Source organism: Ambystoma mexicanum, chromosome 6q (assembly GCF_040938575.1).
Source record: "Ambystoma mexicanum isolate Mex_15411 chromosome 6q, UKY_AmexF1_1, whole genome shotgun sequence".
Classification (NCBI taxonomy): Eukaryota; Metazoa; Chordata; class Amphibia; order Caudata; family Ambystomatidae; genus Ambystoma; species Ambystoma mexicanum.
Genome location: NC_090937.1, coordinates 930,366,463 through 930,384,108, shown reverse-complemented (window position 1 = coordinate 930,384,108; position 17,646 = coordinate 930,366,463). Strand labels below are relative to the sequence as shown.

The 17,646-nt window shown below is 49.1% G+C and overlaps 1 protein-coding gene across 1 annotated transcript in view; it reads left to right on the top strand.

Moving 5' to 3' along the window:
* Nucleotides 1-10,709: 10,709 nt before the first annotated feature.
* The window catches only part of SPATA4 (spermatogenesis associated 4), a 392,623-nt gene continuing 385,686 nt past the window's right edge, over nt 10,710-17,646 (top strand). The window contains exon 1 of the mRNA XM_069631442.1: nt 10,710-10,945. Within this exon, the coding sequence (XP_069487543.1) occupies nt 10,833-10,945 (113 nt within the window). The 5' untranslated portion in view covers nt 10,710-10,832. The remainder of the gene's footprint in view (nt 10,946-17,646) is intronic.

Genomic DNA, 17,646 nt, shown 5'->3' with positions numbered 1-17,646 from the left:
TCATGATCTTAGTTTTTTCCAGGTTCATCAGGAGCTGGTTCTCTTTAAGATAGGAGTCGAGGTTATTTATCTGCCTCTGGAGGCCAATTGGTGTTACATCCATAAGTATTATATCGTCAGTATATAATAGACGTGAAATTTTGCTGGTTCCCAATGTTGGGGGGAACATACGAACTCTTGCTTCATAGTCTTTATAATCTGCCGTATATGCGTTATATAAGGCGGGGGCTAAGGGGCACCCCTGCTTTACCCCTCTTCCCGTCTTGATCCAGGACGATAGAAGGCCTTGGTTGTTCAACCGAACACACATTGTGGTTCCGGTATATAGGGCCTTTATAGGCTCCAGGATCCTTGGGGGACAGGCATGGCGCTGTAATTCTGACCAAAGTCGTTGCCTGTCTACCCGGTCAAAGGCCTGAACCAGATCAATGAAGGCCATATGAATTTTCGGGCTGCCCTCGAACACTTTAGCTTTAAATGTGCTCACTGCCAGGATGTTAACCATGGTTCCGACGTTTTTCACGAATCCAGCCTGAAAAGGATCCGACAGGCCAGTCGCGCAGATCCAGTTGTTGAAGTTGTCCAGGATTAAAGCACCAAAAGGTTTTCCTATGGAATCAAGTAATGCGATTGGCCGGTAGTGTGATGGGTTGTCTTTGGCTCCCTTTTTAAAAATGGGTACCATGATCGCTTTTTTCCAGGACGTTGGAATGGTCGAGAACTGGGCACAATTTGCAAAGACCTCCTTGATGAATAGGGCCCAGGATTCCATGTTGTTTTTTATGTCAAACTTGGTTATTCCATCCGGCCCTGCCGCCCTAGACCCGTTAAGATGGGTTATTTTCCATTTGATTGTATTCAGATCCAGAGGGATTGCCCACATTTCCCCTGGACTTGGGACCCAGTTCTCTTTCTCCTTGTCCAAGACTCCATAGAGATTTTCGAAATGAGCTAGCCACTTTTTCTCACCAATTGAGTTTTGCAATGCCTGGTTCACTATTTTAGAGTTGCCCTTTATTAGTGACCAGAAATCTCGTGCCTTGTGACCACAGATAGCGCGGAGCATGTTTTCTGCGTCTACCTGGGTCCTCTGTGCTTTTGATGATTTCAACCAGCATGTGTAGGATTTTGCTGCAGTGATAGCTTCTTCCTTCTTTTTTATAGAGATTGATTTTGCAGGCTCCCGTTTTTTTCTGACCCACTTTCTTCGGGCCACCAGCTGTACATTATATGCATGTTGTGGAGCCTTATTTCCCGGTTTCACCACTCCTTTTTTACGTTGGTACACTGTCAGGAGAGGTGAATAATCGGCTAAATTTGCCGGGTTAGAGAGGTCAACCGTACTTCGTTCCCTGTATTGCTTGGTAAGGTTGGTAATGGCTGCTTCTGACAATCTTAGCCTTATGCCGCTCTCATTCACTACAAGGTTCGGAGTACCGTAAGCCGCCTCTCTTCTTCGTGAGTACCACGAGAAGGTTAGCAAGTTGTGATCACTATGCTGCGTCCTGCTAACTGTAAAAGATGTAAGCACCGGCAATAGACTCCGGGAAACCTGGATATAATCGAGTGTTGCCACTTGGTCCTTTCTCTCCCAAGTGGGGATGACTTCAGTCACCACAGCATCCCACTGCTTGAGGGTATGCATCTCTCTTGAATTCAGTAAATTGTTCCACAGGCTGTTTCTGCTTTGGAGCGCATTGGAACACTGAGATAGATCGATGTTCAGGTCTCCAGCAATGATAACATAGCTGGACTTGGATGAAATCAAGAAAGCATCTATTAGGAACTCGATTTGAGCGAGGAAGTAGTCGTTTGTCACTCGCTTCGGGTTCCAATAAGCGTTGATCAGCAGGATCTCTGCACATTGATTAGGCTCCGAGGGGCTTTACGGCCTTTCCCACTCCAGTGTCGTCGCCAAAATGAATTCAGATGCCATAAGTACCTTAGACAGTGACAAACCGGATCCCACTCTTATGGCAGTAATAAGGCCAGATTTAGGCCTACCCCTCTCACCTTTGTGGGCCGGTGAATGAGCCATTTGAAATCCGTCCAACGTAGGAGACTCGGTTAGCCATGTTTCTTGCAAACATAGGGCGTCGAAACTCCCAAAATTGACGTCTGATGTAGTGGTTAAGTGAGCAAATCCCCTGGTGTTCCACGAGCCCAATTTCAAAATCACCTCGCAGGCTTCCAAGGAAACCGACTCCTTCCAAGAGGAGTCGCAGAAAAGGCCATCTGGTGGCTACTGCCTTCTTACATGAGATTTCGGGGAGCCCCTGTTGTGTCTAGTTCCCTCATCACAGGGGACTGTTTTTCTTGCGGGGCTTCTACCTTGCTTGGTTGCCTCATCCGATTTATCCACACGTTGAAAAATTCTACGAGTGGACTTGGGGATAGAGTGTGCTACTGGAGAGTGACACCTCTCCGGGCTTCTTCTCCTGTGCGCATCCCGTCGAATACTGGGGATGTGAGTTTTTCTAAAAGTCCAGTTCTCAACGTTTTCACTGTGAGCTTTATCCCTGGATGTATTCCTATGAAGGGGAAAGCCCCGTTCAAATTCCTGATGTCTAAACCGGGATGTTGAAGGGCGATGGAGAGCCCGTTCCTGGGGAGACCAGGGCAATGTTTTACCCTCTACTGCCTTTATCAGGTCAAAACCAAGGTTGTACAGTTTGCCTCTTGCTTTCCAGATTTGCTCTTGGATATGATTTGACCCTATATGTAGAAACAAACTGTTGTTTCTTCCATTAGGATTAGGTTCCAAGATGTTTATATCTTTTGTGATGTCAATTTGGGACAGACGACTCTCCTGGAACAGTTTGAATAAAGCCTTACGGTTCAATGTCCAACTATCCTGTTTTTCCTGTGTCCTTTGCAATTTGAATGTTCTTGACGTCATTTTTCTTTGCGTGGACAGAGGGAAGCAATTTGAACAGTTTTCTCTGTCGACCGGCCTACCTGTAGGCCCCCTCGGAGCGTGCACCCTGGATCTATAACGGGATCTAGTTTTCTCCACAGAAGGACTCCTGTCCTTTTTTCTATCTTGCTGTGCCCAAGGTATTTTCGCCGTGGGAGGGCTGGATCTTTGCTGTGAATCTCAGAGGTGACTTTCGCCTTGATTTCTCCCCTGTTGCCCCTTACCCTCCCCCGGGGCCAACATCCTGCTTGGCCTTCTTTGAGACAAATTCACCTTTTCCGAGGCCCGCGGCGAGGTCGAGGGAGAGTCAAGGAGCAGGGCCTTTGATTTCGGTTCTTCCACTTCTCTATTATCACAACTTTCTGTTTTTTTTCTTTTTTGCTGGGAAGCCAGCAGAATTTCTGATTCAGATTCCTCGACCGTATATATACTCATGTTCATTAGGTCAATTGAACTACATGAGACCTCTCGCGACCTGTCTGGACTTAGAGGGGCCGACCGCATCTTGACCGGAGGCTTTAGTTTAAACACTTGGCGGTTTTGCGTTGGTGGAGTATCTTTTTCTCAGTTACTTGACCCTCTGATCTCGGGCTTATCTGTATGCGAGGGTTGTTTAGAGGAATTGTGTTTCAAGGCCTTCTTACGTTTACGGACCGGTTCACTTTGTCCTTTGTGTTGGAAGATTTCAAAAGTAGAAGGAATTTTCACTGTAGAGAAGTCTATTACTTTTGCGGCAGGTTGAATAGCTGCATTTTCTGGAAGGGCAAAGGCCACCGATCCATTTTTCTTTGATGGTTTACTTGTCGGGCCATTCTGAGGTTGATCCCCCTTTATGCACCGCTCCATCTGCACTGTGCGCTTCGCAGGAGGGGGAGAACGTTCTGGGGGCCGTCCAGCTAGCTCCTCTTCCAGGAAGAGCTTAGAACCTGGGTCGGTCGTGGAGGATTCCCTCCGGCGAGGCCATTCGATTGTTTGTGTACTTTGGGCACATGCAGGCCTATTTACCGAACCCGGTTGGGGGGTGGCTGCTCGGGCCAATGAGATTGCACTACTCCCAGCACTCAAGCACCCCGTGTCTTCACCCCTATGCTGTTGAGAAGCGGAGATGAACCCTTCTAAATAGTTCAGTTTAGTGTGCATGTATGCAATCATAGTGGTTTGATCTTTTAGGGTGTCATTAATTGCTTCATATAGTTTCCCAAACGGGGCCAACGCGTTAGTAACTGTGGATAAAATGGTCATAGGGTCCACTTTTTTAGAGGGGGTTTCCAACGCTGGTCTAGATGCAATTTTACTTAAACGTCTTGGGGGCAAGGGGGAGCCACAGTTTTGGATGTGCCCCAAACTTTTGTCATGAGGAAGACCCGCCCCCCCCGTATGCGATTCCAGGCTGGCATTAAAAGGCCAGAGAAGGATGGGTACGGCCGCTTTAGGTGTCACAGGGGAGCCGATCTCTAAGGTCAGGGGCAAAAATATCACCCCCCCTGGGTCCCCAAGCGGCCCTAATCCCCCTGCTTGCATGTCCGTACAGGGTATGAGACCAGGTACCTGGGTGACCCTCCCCAGGACCCCATTCCCCGGATGAACTACATCAGAGTCCGGCTGGAGTGCAATAGGCCTCATGCTCTGCGGACCGCTAATTCCACCACAAAGGATAGGCTCTATTTCGCTCCTCCCCGTTGGGGCATCAGATCCCATCTTTGTTATTTTAGGGCACCGGCTCCCCTGGGGGATCAGTTGCGATGGCTTACTGACAGTTTTATCTGTCAAAAAAGGCGTCTTGAGAGGAAAGTTCAAGATTGAAAGGTGCGTGGCGGTATCTTCAACTATTGCCAATAGCTCTGCATCCGATACGTCCTGACAACCTTCCCCTTCCATTCGTATTTTTTTGCCAAAGAACTCTTTCAGTGTTGACATAGATTTCACACTGTGAGGGTTTGCTGGTCTTTTACATCCCGCCTGCCCTCTTTTATACGGGGCTTTAGCCCTCACCGTCCTACGGGAAATCATCTTTTGACTGCCTCCCGAAGTTTTCGGCATGCTGCCAAGGTTCCGGTTACCACTTACTGGTAAAGCAACAGTATCATGTGAGGCAATGGGGGGAACACTTGGTGAAGTTTGCAGGGTTAACAAGGGGCTAGGGCTTCGCTTTGGACTTTCAGACCGGGAAGGAGACAAAATAGCCTGGCCACCACCTTCTTCCAAAGCAGGCCCCGCGCTCGCTACCACCCTATGTTCCTCCCCTCCCTCTTCACATGCAGAATCAAACAACTGGGGAGAGGGTTGGGGAACATCCGATCCCGGGGGAGACTTTAGATCTTCCGCTCCCTCAGTGTTATGAATCATGATCACGACCTGCACCCCTGCGAGTGTTAGCGCAGCAGGTTCTGCCCGGGGTATTTCCCTGTCGCCGAGACTCAAGACACGGTCCGAAGAAGGACCAGATAGACTGGGCGGCGTCCCCTCCCCCTTGGAAACCCATGAGGGGGTCTTAGACAGTCCAGACTCAATCTCCTGCACCACCTGACTGGACGGTGGAATCGACTCCAAAGGTGAAGGGCGGCCCAGCTCACTATCCAGACATCGGACCTTAGGGTTAGTTAAAGGTAAGGGGGGAGTACAGGGAGTGGCGGGACAAGCGACCACTGGAAAAGCTCGCTGAGAAATAGTTAAGTCCTGTCCCGTATTAACAGCTGTGAGAGACAGCGAACAGTCCAGGCCCAAAGATTCTATCGGGGGAAATGTGAAGTCACTTACTTCGTTGAGCTCGGTTGGTCGCATGATGTTTACCTGTGACAGTTTACTCGCGTGCTTAGTGCGGGTATTGCGCTGGAGTCTCTGGGTTGCTGGCTGCTCCACACCTTCCGGCGAGATCGCACAGTCCTTGGTACGACTCGGCAGGCGGGATTTGGTGCTTCTGAGCGAACGCTTTTCCTGCTCCTCCAGACCAAGTTTCCGCTTTGCGGACTCGTCCTGGGCTGCCATGCACCGGCCCGCGGGCTCCGTCCAAGGTTTTCTGAATCGAATTGAATTGAAAGGCGGAGTTTCCGTTGTTAAGAGTTATAGAAAGTTGTTGAAAATATCACGCAGTCACGCAGGCCCGCGGACTGCAGACTGCCCTTGTCAGTCCCTTCGGGGTCCGCTTCGTGGAAGACTGGGAAGAAAAGGGGTGGAGGGCTCAGGTCCACGCCTCCGAGCACACGCCTCCAACAATAGAACAGGTAGAGTCACTCATGCATCAACGCAGCATGCAGGTACTGCAGACTGCCCTTGTCAGTCCCTTTGCGGTCCTCTTCGCGGAAGACTGGGAAGAAAAGGGGTAGAGGGCTCAGGTCCACGCCTCTGAGCACACGCCTCCAACAATAGAACAGGTAGAGTCACTCATGCATCAACGCAGCGTGCAGGTACTGCAGACTGCCCTTGTCAGTCCCTTTTATTTTACACACTTCTAGTTCAACACATAAATCACAGTTATTAAAGCAAGTTAAAATCAGTCAAGAAAAGTATACACAACTCCCTAATTAAATTGTAGACAAGTTTGAGCAAGAGTGAAAACTGAGCAAAACCGCACAGTGAAAACCAAACACAAATGGCACTCTAGCAATTTCTCACAAGGGAGGGAAAGAACAAGTTATACAGGAATATACTCTTAGGCACCCTAGCAACACTTCCAAATAAGTTTGTGAACATGTTTAGACAAGGCAGTACTTTAGCATGTATAATACTTAGGTGAAAACCGAGCAAAATGGCACTTCACAAGTTTAAAAAGTGGGAAGGAAAAGGTGGTTATAATAGTTAGGTGCACCAACACATTTCTAAGAGAGAAGCAATCTAGAGAAGGCAGTTGTAACAAATTCAGCCAGAGTCAGTCGTACAGGGCAAAGAGCCCAGGAGTAAAATGTTCTTGTAGCTGTAGTCAAGTCTTTGTTAAACGATTCGAAAAGGTTGTTGCAGAAGGTGAAAGACAATGTTAGAGGATAGGGGCGGCCAACCCAACAGGTAGGTAAAGGATTTAAAACACCTTTAGCGCTACCAAACGAAAAGGGAGGCCTGGCGGAACAAAGTAGCTTAATATGAAGAAGAGGCTCCTGCAGTGGCGGTTGTTCCTGGCAGTTCCTGCAGTTCGGGGGATCCAGCAGAGGAAGCAGGACTCTCGTTGTGGAGGAAGGTTCGAGTTACTGCGCTGCCCAGGGATGAAACCAGCCGCGGTGCTGCCAAACGAAATAAAAGGTACGCTCCTTTAAATCGCAGTCCGGGCGGACGGGTGCCTGGCTATCCAGTCTGAGTGCAGGGTACTGGCGATTTGACCAAGGCAGGTCCTGGAAGGCGATTGGCAAACTGGTTGGCCCCACTAGCTCAAGGGAAGAAGGCTCTTGCAGATGAATGTCTTCTCTCGTCGTGTGGAGAAAAGTGGTGAGACGCTGCAGCAGGGCTTCACCGGTGGTTCAGTTGGTGCAGATGTCTTTGGCTTCTCTCCTCTACGGCTTCTTAGTTCCAGTGGCGACGTCTTGCTCTTCCAGTCCTCAGGACCCTGCTTTTATGCAAAAAGATCCCCATTCATACAGCCTAGCTGTCACTCACACAGTGGAGTGGTCATCCTGGCGGGAGACCCACCAATCTATCAGGGCACAATGCGACATGGGTTGTTGAGGCAACCCTGTCCAGGGGTCCTACTCCCCCTCCCACACAATGGATCCACCCCAGAATCAGTGGCGCCGAAAGGAGGGCTTCTTGGCAGAAGCCCGCCAAAAGGACGAACAAAGGATCCCCGACCTGGGTTAGGATCTTAGAGAAAGACACGAGAAAGAATGTATCTAAAAGTTCTGGCAAATAAAACCTACCGGAGTAAAGTTCATATTATTCGCGGTCGAATATTTTTGGTAGTAACCACTGCCACCAGCCAGAAACTTTTGAGAGAGGGACTGTACGGTACCCTCTCGAAAATCAACATAGGGGAAATACTATTAACCCTTTCCAGTACCTCCATAGTAAGATGGGTTGTACTGGTTTTGTTCATAAAGAGTGACTAGTAAAGTCAATGGGGACTTTACATGTCCTGGGAGACAGTAGTCAGTCCCAGGGTATGGAGTCTATGTTTGGGGGTCGGTACGACACCCCTGTTTCACTGCACGGAGGGTGCTGTGTAACACATGTGGATAAAGATGGTTCCTATGAGGGTGAGATAAACCCCATAGACATTAAACAGAAAAAATAGCCTGGAACACACATTGCAAATATGCGTAAGAGTGGGAAAAAGAGTCTCACCCTTAACAGGAGAAAAAAACAAACCCTTCAAACCCAGCAAAGCTGCTGGGGGACTCTCTAGGTAAGGGAAATTAGCCAAAGAATGAGAATTCTCCCTAACAGTAGTTTGTTTGCTTTATTATTTTTGGCGTAGTAGATCTGTTTCGCTTTGGCCAAAAGATGAACTGTGCGTTCAGCGTAATGAGCCACAATTTTGTTGCAGGCGATGCAGATTGCCTGTTGTGTCTTCAGGGACCAGCCCTTCAGCTTGTGTGTTCTTTTGGCTTCTTGGAGCTCCTTTTCAAGGGAAAGGCGGGTTTGGCGCCTGACTCTATGGTATGTCGCCCCCTGAGCGATCAATTCCCCCCGGACCACTGCTTTCCTGGCATCCCATGTGTCCGCCGGGCAGGTGTCTTCATTCCGATTTTCGTTGAAGATGTTTCGGATCGTGGAGGCGATTGCATCTCTCAGGGGCATGTCATTGAGGATCGGATTTGTTGTGAAGTGCACTCTGGTTATTACGTCGGGGGTTCTGTCTCCACCCCTCGTCGAGGGCGCAGGCTGTGGGTTCGGTCCAGCAGTAGCAGCGATTTGTCTAGATGGGGAAGGAGGACCTGAAAGAAGTTCCCTACATATTCCGGGAGATCTTTGTATGGGACGGAGGCTGGAATGCCCCGAATTTGGAGTTTGTTACGCTGAGCCCTGTTTTCCAAGTCCTCTTGTTTAAACTCAAGGATCTCACATCTATCTTGCAGGAATTGGATAGAGCGTTGGATCTCTCCCATAGATGCCGATTGGTCCTGGAAGCGATCTTCAATTTCCCCTATGCGCTGTTCCACTTCTGTTACCATTTGGTTAGTATGCTCAAGTTTTGTGGTGAGTTCAGTCATGCACGATCTGAACTCGGTTTTAATGTCTGCCGTAAAGGCCTGGATGTCCTCTTTAGTTGCTAGGGATTCTTTGTCGTCTAGCGCCTTCTGAGGGGCCATTTTGAGGGGGGTGTCAGATTTCTTGGCCTTGTCAGCCGCCAGTAGCATTGTGGAGATGTCTGCGTTCTTATTGGCCTTTGACTGTTTAGCCATGGCAGGCTCCCATTAGAGGGGATAGAGTAGAGTTGCTTGTGTTTGACTTGCAGGGTCAACTAGGTGGGAGCCCCTGGGCCGGCCCTCAACAGCTCTTCAGGTTGTTGGAAGCAGAGTGCACTTGTCCACTGCTGTTTTGGTGGTGTGCCGAGGCGGGTAACCACGGGTCTGGCAGCGGCCAGGTGTTGCGGAAGCAACCAGCACCCCCTGGCCAGGGGCCAGCCCTCATTCTCGCACCCTGGGGTCCTCACACCCTCTTTTTATTCTGCATGGAAGGGGAGTTCAGGGACTGGTGCCGAACACCTTCAAATCCGCATTCTCGGCGGGCCCGGCACAGAGGCTCTCAGAAGAGCTGCCGCATCGTCGGTGCTCCAAGCCACGACCCGGGTATACAGTAGTTTTAAACCTCGACTTTTCAAACTGGTTCCTCCATAGCATGCACTTGCTGACATAGAAGGATGTATAGCTTTTCAGTGGGTATTTCCTGTTTCAGCGTCCTGCTTGCTGGCCATCTTGTGATAATCGGCGGCTATTAACCCCCAACTGTATTTCTTTGTCTCCCTTGTAATGTATGCACCTCACGGGTGCCTCTAACTGTTTTCCGCTCTACACAAGGGGGTATCCAGCCATTGTGTTGAACTTTCCTGTGATCTCAAGGCCATATGTCACTTGAGCATAATTTCCTGCGATGTCATGCCCTGCCATTTCATTGGGTCAAATTGATGATATATTCCTGTGATTCTGCTAATTACTATTTTTCAAACTTTGATTCCTACAGATTTTTGGTTACAGAACGTTGGCATGTATGATTCATCCCTCCGCACCCAACTTACATTACAAAGGGCAAAGAAATAAACGAGAGTCCTATATTTCCAAAAACAGCAGAAAATGCAGCCTAGCGACAGGAGAGAGCATTTGAGATTGGGTTTTTGGGAGAGGCCCAGAGTGGGTGCAGGAGAATAGAGAGCGCGGGAGGGATGCTAGTAGGGAGACTTGAATTTTGCCACTGGGTTGCATTGGTGTTAACATTATTTTAGATGGGAGAAAAAGAAAAAATAACATTTTCCAAATAAAGATCTGGACACACAAGCACACACACATTCACTTCAACATTGCATAGCTCTCTGGAGATCCGTACTGTTTTTTATTTCAATTCTGGACCTTGAGTTTTCCTAAATTTCAAATGTGAATTAAAATAAAACTACAATTCCCAGAATCCAAAGGAAACAAAAGGACAGTTTACCCACCTCATGCATAACTTTGAGGGCTCTTCAAATCACTAAAATATACATAAATGCATCTATTACGTGTGCCGATGTGGATACGTATGTCAATGCCTAATAGGCTTTTCTGTTTAAAATAAATAAAACATTTGAACAAAAAAAAGGCAAAAAACGCGCACGTTTGACCTCTCTGAGCCACCATGATTAGTCTCGGTAGAGTGTTCACTGTTTCCGTGGGAACCGTTTCCAAGGTAATGACAGAAGCTGAACACCCTATCGGGCTCTTTGGGAGCTGCAAGAAATCCCCAAGAGAGCAGAAAACTACAACAGTCCCAACAGCGGGATCGGGTGCTCCGCCACAGCGACATGTCTTCACCCTCCAGCTTCCCACAAGCGCCGCGCAGAGCCGGGCTTCCGCGTGAGGTTCTGCGCTGGTTGCAGAGCCTGGACCTCACCTTCCCGCTCAAGAATGTCCGCAGGTAAGCGATGGTGGCAAAGCAACAAAGAGGGGACTTATTTTTTTATACCATATTTCTTGGAATCCATCTTTGAATGGGTAGGGTAGCTATGTTTTATAATAGGAGTCCCTTCACAGAATTCAGAAGGAAACATTAGTTTTGTTCAACTATGCATTAAGCATGTCCATTGAACGGACCAACGTGTGCTATAAGTGTGTTGCTGTCGAACAAGTTAACATTACCGATTAGCTTGCGTCTATTACACTTTGTTGAAAATATTTCCAGTCCAACATGGCCTTTGCCTTCAACCTTTTTTTATGAGGCTGATGTCCTTCTGGTTTATCTCCGTTTATTCCCAACTACGCTTTTAGGGCCGAAGAAAGTGCCTTCAGTCTTGTGGCAAGCCGAGATGAGTAGATGGGCGTTAGAAAAACAAGCATTGGCAAAGCCAATCGTTTTCGTTTAAAAAAAAAACTCTTTATTGGTTTTTAAATACAACAACCTGTTAAAAACCAAACAGCCGTACATACAAACATACATACAATGGACGGTTACTTTACGCAGCATATTGTGGATGCAGAGCACCTTTGGGACAATACCTCTTCTTGTGTGGATAGCATCAAGAGCGAGTCTCGGATTACTTTCGCAGACGAGGGAGGAGGGGACAGTGCCTTGTTACCTGTCTTCGTGATGTGTGGGTCAGGGTGGTCTCAGTTCCTTGGTACCCACAGGGGATACCCATTCTCCGACCCAAATCCCCAGTGTGGTGTCATGTGCCCGTTAGTTCCGGGTCACGTGACACAAGTAAAATAAAGGAATCACCGGAACTGGCATCAGAGCGCCAGTCTGGGTTTATGTACCCAGCAGAGTGGTTGTGTTTTTATTGCCCGCAACCCTCGCGCGCTGCACGGCATTGCAGGCCCATCCAGGCCTGCAGCTATATGTCGGGTCTGCACACAACACGGCAGACCGACACATACATGCCAACCCTCCCGATTTAGGCGGGAGACTCCCGATTTTTGAATGAAAAATCGGGCTATTTTTTACTGTCTCCCGCCTAAAATAATTATAACTCCAATGCAATCCTATGGGAAAAATACTTTCTCCCGATTGCTGTCATGAAATCTCCCTCTCAGGGCCTGAATAATGTTGGCATGTCTGCCGACATCACACTGGCGACGAGGCAGAGAGAGAGCCACGCTACGACTGCACCTCCTCTCATCAGAAACCGTTAAGTCTGCAGAGCTACGCAGTCCAACGCGCACCGGCGGGCCCGTACTGCCCGCAGCTGGAAACCGGGACATCTTGCAGGGTCGCGTGTCGCCAGACCAACATCACGACACGTGGGGAGCACGAACGGCGCCAACACTCCCTCAATCAAGGGAACGAAGCCGCGTATTGTACGCACCATAGAGAAACCGCGTGTCATACGCGCCCCTCCAACGGCCACCAAGCAAAACAAACCATGCGTACCGTGCGCGTCAACAGGGCCCCATCCCAGTAAAGCTGCGTGTCAGCCGACACATCAACGCAGGCCCAGCATAATACGCGGTCCGTCACCAGCACGTCAAACAGCTGTAACAGAGTCGGAAAACGCTCTCCAGCGTTCTACAAGGCCGCGTATTGACACGCGGTTCAGCAGAGCCCCTGCAGCCTCCCCCAACGTTAGAAAACCATCACCAACTCTAACCAAGGGAAAAGACATTTGCATGCCTGAACTTTGTGCATTTCTGAAAGGACTGCAGCAGTTTTGATAACATATCCTCACACCACGTGGAAGGTCCCAGGACAACCTGTGCTGTCACCAGGAACTGCTAGCACCGGTGAGTGTACCTCCATAGTCTCATACCCTCATGAAAGTAGGACCCAGTTAGAAAACCCGCAGCAACATGTCAAGCTCAGAAACCAGCCCCGTGAGAGCCAGCACGAGCTCAGCCATCAGAAAGAGCCTCACCACAGACCACCCTGATCCAGCACTAACCACGCTCATGCCGCCATTCGACCCATTCACCACGGGGGCAGCCATCAGATGGGAAATCTGGCTACAACAATTTGAAATGCACCTGGATGCCAGGGACATCACTATAGCAAAAAAGAAACGCACTTTCCTTCTACTCAACGTCGGATCTGCCACCCTGTGCCTATTCAACGCTACTGCGGAGATCACAACAACTACGACGCGGCCAAGGCAGTACTCACAAACATGTTCAAACCAGATCTTAACCCTGACTACGAACGCTTCCACTTCTGCATGGCCAGGCAACGCGAGAAGGAAACCGTGGACAAATTTCATGCTCGCCTCCGCGAAATGGCAGTAGGCTGTGAGTTCCCAGACGAAGAGTTCGCAATCCGCCTCCAAATAATCAACGGCATATCCTCAGAAAAACTGAGAAGGGCGATACTCTCAGAAAGGAACATGCACCTGTCTCGCATCCTAGAAATGGCGCGCGCCTTCGTGAGCAGACTGAAGACCAAGTAGCGGTGATCGAAGCAGCGATCCAAAGACTCCCGCTTGACAACCCCAAGCCAACAGAAGACGTCGCGGCCATATCCAAACACCAGAACACTCGCATGAAATATAGCCAGAAAACACATGTGACACAAGAACGAAGCAAAGCCTGCAAATGGTGCGGCGGCCCATGGCACAAAGGGGAATCCTGCCCAGCATGGGGATCCACGTGCAGGAAATGCAACCGCCTCAATCATTATGCGGCGGTCTGCCTGAACCCGCCAAATCGAAACGACAAAGAAACCACATCACGACCGACACAGGAGCGCAGGAAGAAGTTCGCACCGAGAGAGTCTTCATACCAACCGGACCGGAATGGAAAAGCCAGAGCCGTCGACCATTCTCAAAGATCCCCAAACACGAGTGAGAGCGACGACAGCATTGACAGCGTGTCCCCTGAGAGAAAAGAGAGACGGAAGAAAGGAAACAAACGGATACACCGAATACACCTCATATCAGCCGTTGAACCACACCGGTCACGACCAAGGAAGAGACCATCGTGTACTGTTATCTCAAATGGTGAACCGCTGAAGGTAGTCATTGACACGGGGGCAACGGTGAACGTAATGCCAGTGGCAGCATTCTGCAAGCTTCGCCCGAAGCCCACACTCCACAAGAAGAAGGTCCGACTATACGCATATGGATGTAAGAAACCCCTACCCATACAAGGGTCCTTCAAGTCAGACTTCGCCCACTAGAACACTAATTGCAGGGCGCGAGTCTATATGGTAGATGCAGGCTGTGAGACACTGCTCAGCTGCAGGACAGCGGAAAAACTCAAACTAATCCACTTTGCGTTTGACCTCCAACACAACGAACTCGATGATCTACTACAACAACACAAGAAACTGTTCCAAGGCATAGGGTGTCTCAAAGGCCGAACCATCAAGCTTCCTATAGAGCCGAAAGCCGTACGGCACCGACGGATACCATTTCACCTGAGAGAAGCAGTGGAGAATAAACTGACCAAACTCGAAGAAGCAGGAATAATTGAAAGAACATCAGGACCAACCCCGTGGGTATCGCCAATGGTAGTAGCCCAAAAACCCAAGCAGCCCAATGCCGTAAGAATTTGTATAGATATGAGACTTCCCAATGCGGCGATTGGAAGAGAACGCCACATAACCCCAACGATAGATGAACTCATTGTAGATCTCACAGGAGCAACAATTTTTAGCAAACTTGACCTAACCACCAGCTCAGATTGGCCAGAGACTCAAGATATATCACCACATTCTCCTCTCACCTTGGTCTAATGAGGTACAAACGGCTAAATTTTGGAATATTGTCCGCTGCCGAGGTATTCCAACACGAAATCCGCAGGGTCATCACTGGCCTAGATGGCACGACAAACATCAGCGACAATATTCTTGTGTACGCGTCAAACGAGAGAGACCACCACAAACGCCTGGCAGCAGTCCTGAGCAGACTAGAAGCAGCAAGCCTAACGCTAAACGCAGAGAAATGCGAATTTGCAAAGGAAGAACTATGCTTCTTTGGATATATTTTCAGTGCCAAAGGTGTGTCCCCTGACCCTTCCAAGGTAAATGACATAAAGAACACAAAAGCACCTCAATCTGCCACAGAGGTGAGAAGTTTTATGGGGATGGCGACATAATGTGCGTATTTTATTCCAGACCTCGCCAACATCGCAAGCCCACTCAGAGAACTGACCAAGAAGGACCAGAAGTGGGAATGGACATCACAAATTAAGGACGCACTGTCATCATCCACAACCATGGTGTTTTTCAATGTGGAAAGACATACGGAACTCCTTGTCGATGCCAGCCCGGTTGGCCTGGGAGCAGTACTGACGCAAACAGACAATGAAGGAAACGTATTCCCCATTGCATTTGCCAGTCGGGCACTCACCAAACCAGAACAGAACTATGCACACATAGAGAAAGAAGCCCTTGCTATCCTGTGGGGATGCCGCCATTTCAAAGTATACCTGCTAGGCAAGAAAGCAAAGGTCTTTTCTGATCACAAGCCCCTGATCCCAATATTCAGAGGCTCCGCTCCACACCCACCAGCACGCATCGCGAAATGGATGCTACAACTGCAGCCCTAAAACATAGAAGTCGACTATCGTCCAGGGACAGACAACCCAGCGGACTACTTGTCCCGCCACCCGAGACCTGCCACTGAGGGGAGCAACGCCATTCAAAAGAAACCGATGAGCACGTGTGCCACGTGGTCGCCTGTGCCCGACCACGAGCCCTGACCCTACAGGAGGTAGCATGCGAGACAGACAGAGAAGAGAGTGGGCACCACCATGTATTCAAAAATGTTCAGAATATTCAAGTAAAAATCAAATGTTTCAAAAAAGAATATACATCCAATTGAAAAGGAGCTGGCTGTGACAAGTCTGGAGACACCGGGACTTATAATTGCAACACACGCTGGAGACCAAGTAATAATACTGGGTCACACAACCGCTCTCATATGGGGCCCAAGATGGGCACGTATTTATATCTGATTCACGACAATATGTTCAAGTATCCATAATATACCATACTTCTTAGAGAAAGGAAGATGAGTCTTTCTGATTCATATCAAAAATGATTTATCCATAATAGTTCAAACAAAAAGCTACTCAGTCACTGCCCTGCAGCTGCACAGTGGATGATCGTTTCTCTCTGTGTATTACAAGATTGGTTTCCTTGTAAGCACGAGTGGATTTTCTCCATGCCTTTGTGCATAATGTCATTTACAACCCACTGCTGAGTGGGCATGAACGCAGGACGTTCTGTTTTTCACCACTGACCACACCAATGAGACTCGCCCTGATGAAGGAAATAATTTCCGAAATGCATTGGCTTTTTTAGTCTAATACATGTGGATTGTGGCAACTGCTTCCTCACTAAGGATTATTAGTGATAGCTTTTTGTTTGAACTATTATGGATAAATCATTTTTGATATGAATCAGAAAGACTCATCTTCCTTTCTCTAAGAAGTATGGTATATTATGGATACTTGAACATATTGTCGTGAATCAGATATAAATACGTGCCCATCTTGGGCCCCATATGAGAGCGGTTGTGTGACCCAGCATGCGAGACAGAAGCAGATGCCATCCTACAACACACCAGTGCTGCCATCCAATCAGGTAACTGGAAGGCCTACCTCACGTCCATAGCCCAACGCACCACATCAGCTCAAACCAAGCTCCGCGCGCTGTTCGGGATAAGGCACAAACTCTCTGTTGCTCCCGAAGGAGTGCTCCTGAAGGGCCACCGCATCGTGCTACCTGCGTCACTGGAAGAGAGAGCCCTCCGACTAGCACACAGCGGACACCAGGGCATCATCAAGACAACGGCATACCTACCTAAAGTCCAGAATGTGGATGCCCAACATACAACAAAGTGTAGTGGAGCTAGTGGAATCCTGCGCTGCTTGCCAAGCCTCCAGGAGACCTGAGAACCCAGAGCCCATCAGCAGCGCTCCGAGGAGCAGCAAGTGGTGGGATGCAGTTAGCATGGATCACTGCACAATTGCCGGCGAAGGATACCTACTCGTAGTGATCGACGAGTTCAGCAGATATCCTGAAGTAGAACACGTAGCATCCACGAACGCAGAGACCACGATCCTCACACTGGAGAAGATCTTCGCGACACATGGAATCCCGAGAAAAGTGAAGAGCGACAACGGTCCATCGTTCACCAGCCAAGAATTGCGTGAGTTCTTCAAAGACATAAACGTTAAACACCAGCGAATCACCCCAAGATGGCCCCAAGCGAATGGCGATGCAGAAAGATTCATGGGGTCGCTCAATAAAGTTACCCGCATCGCCAAAGAAAATGGACATCCCTGGCTGAAGGCCGTATATCGATTCCTAAGAACGCACAGGCAAACCCCACACTCATCCAAAGGCATCAGCCCTGCTGCCCTCATGCTCGGGTACCCATACAGGCAGAGCTCCCCATACACCCTCAGTGGGTAGCCCCCGAACCTGACATCCCAGCCATAGACGCCATGCGGCTGAGGCGGAACGAACAAGAAAGCATTGCCAGGCGAGCCCGCCACAGAGAACTAACACCAGGTGATACTGTGATCGTCAGAAACCGAGCAACACCCAAGAAAATGTCCCTCAATTTTGAGCTCCAACCATGGACGGTCAGCGCAACAAACCACAGCATGGTCACCGCCACCAGAGGGAGCGAGACCGTGACAAGAAACGTGTCACATTTCAGGAGAGTACCAGCTGAGCTA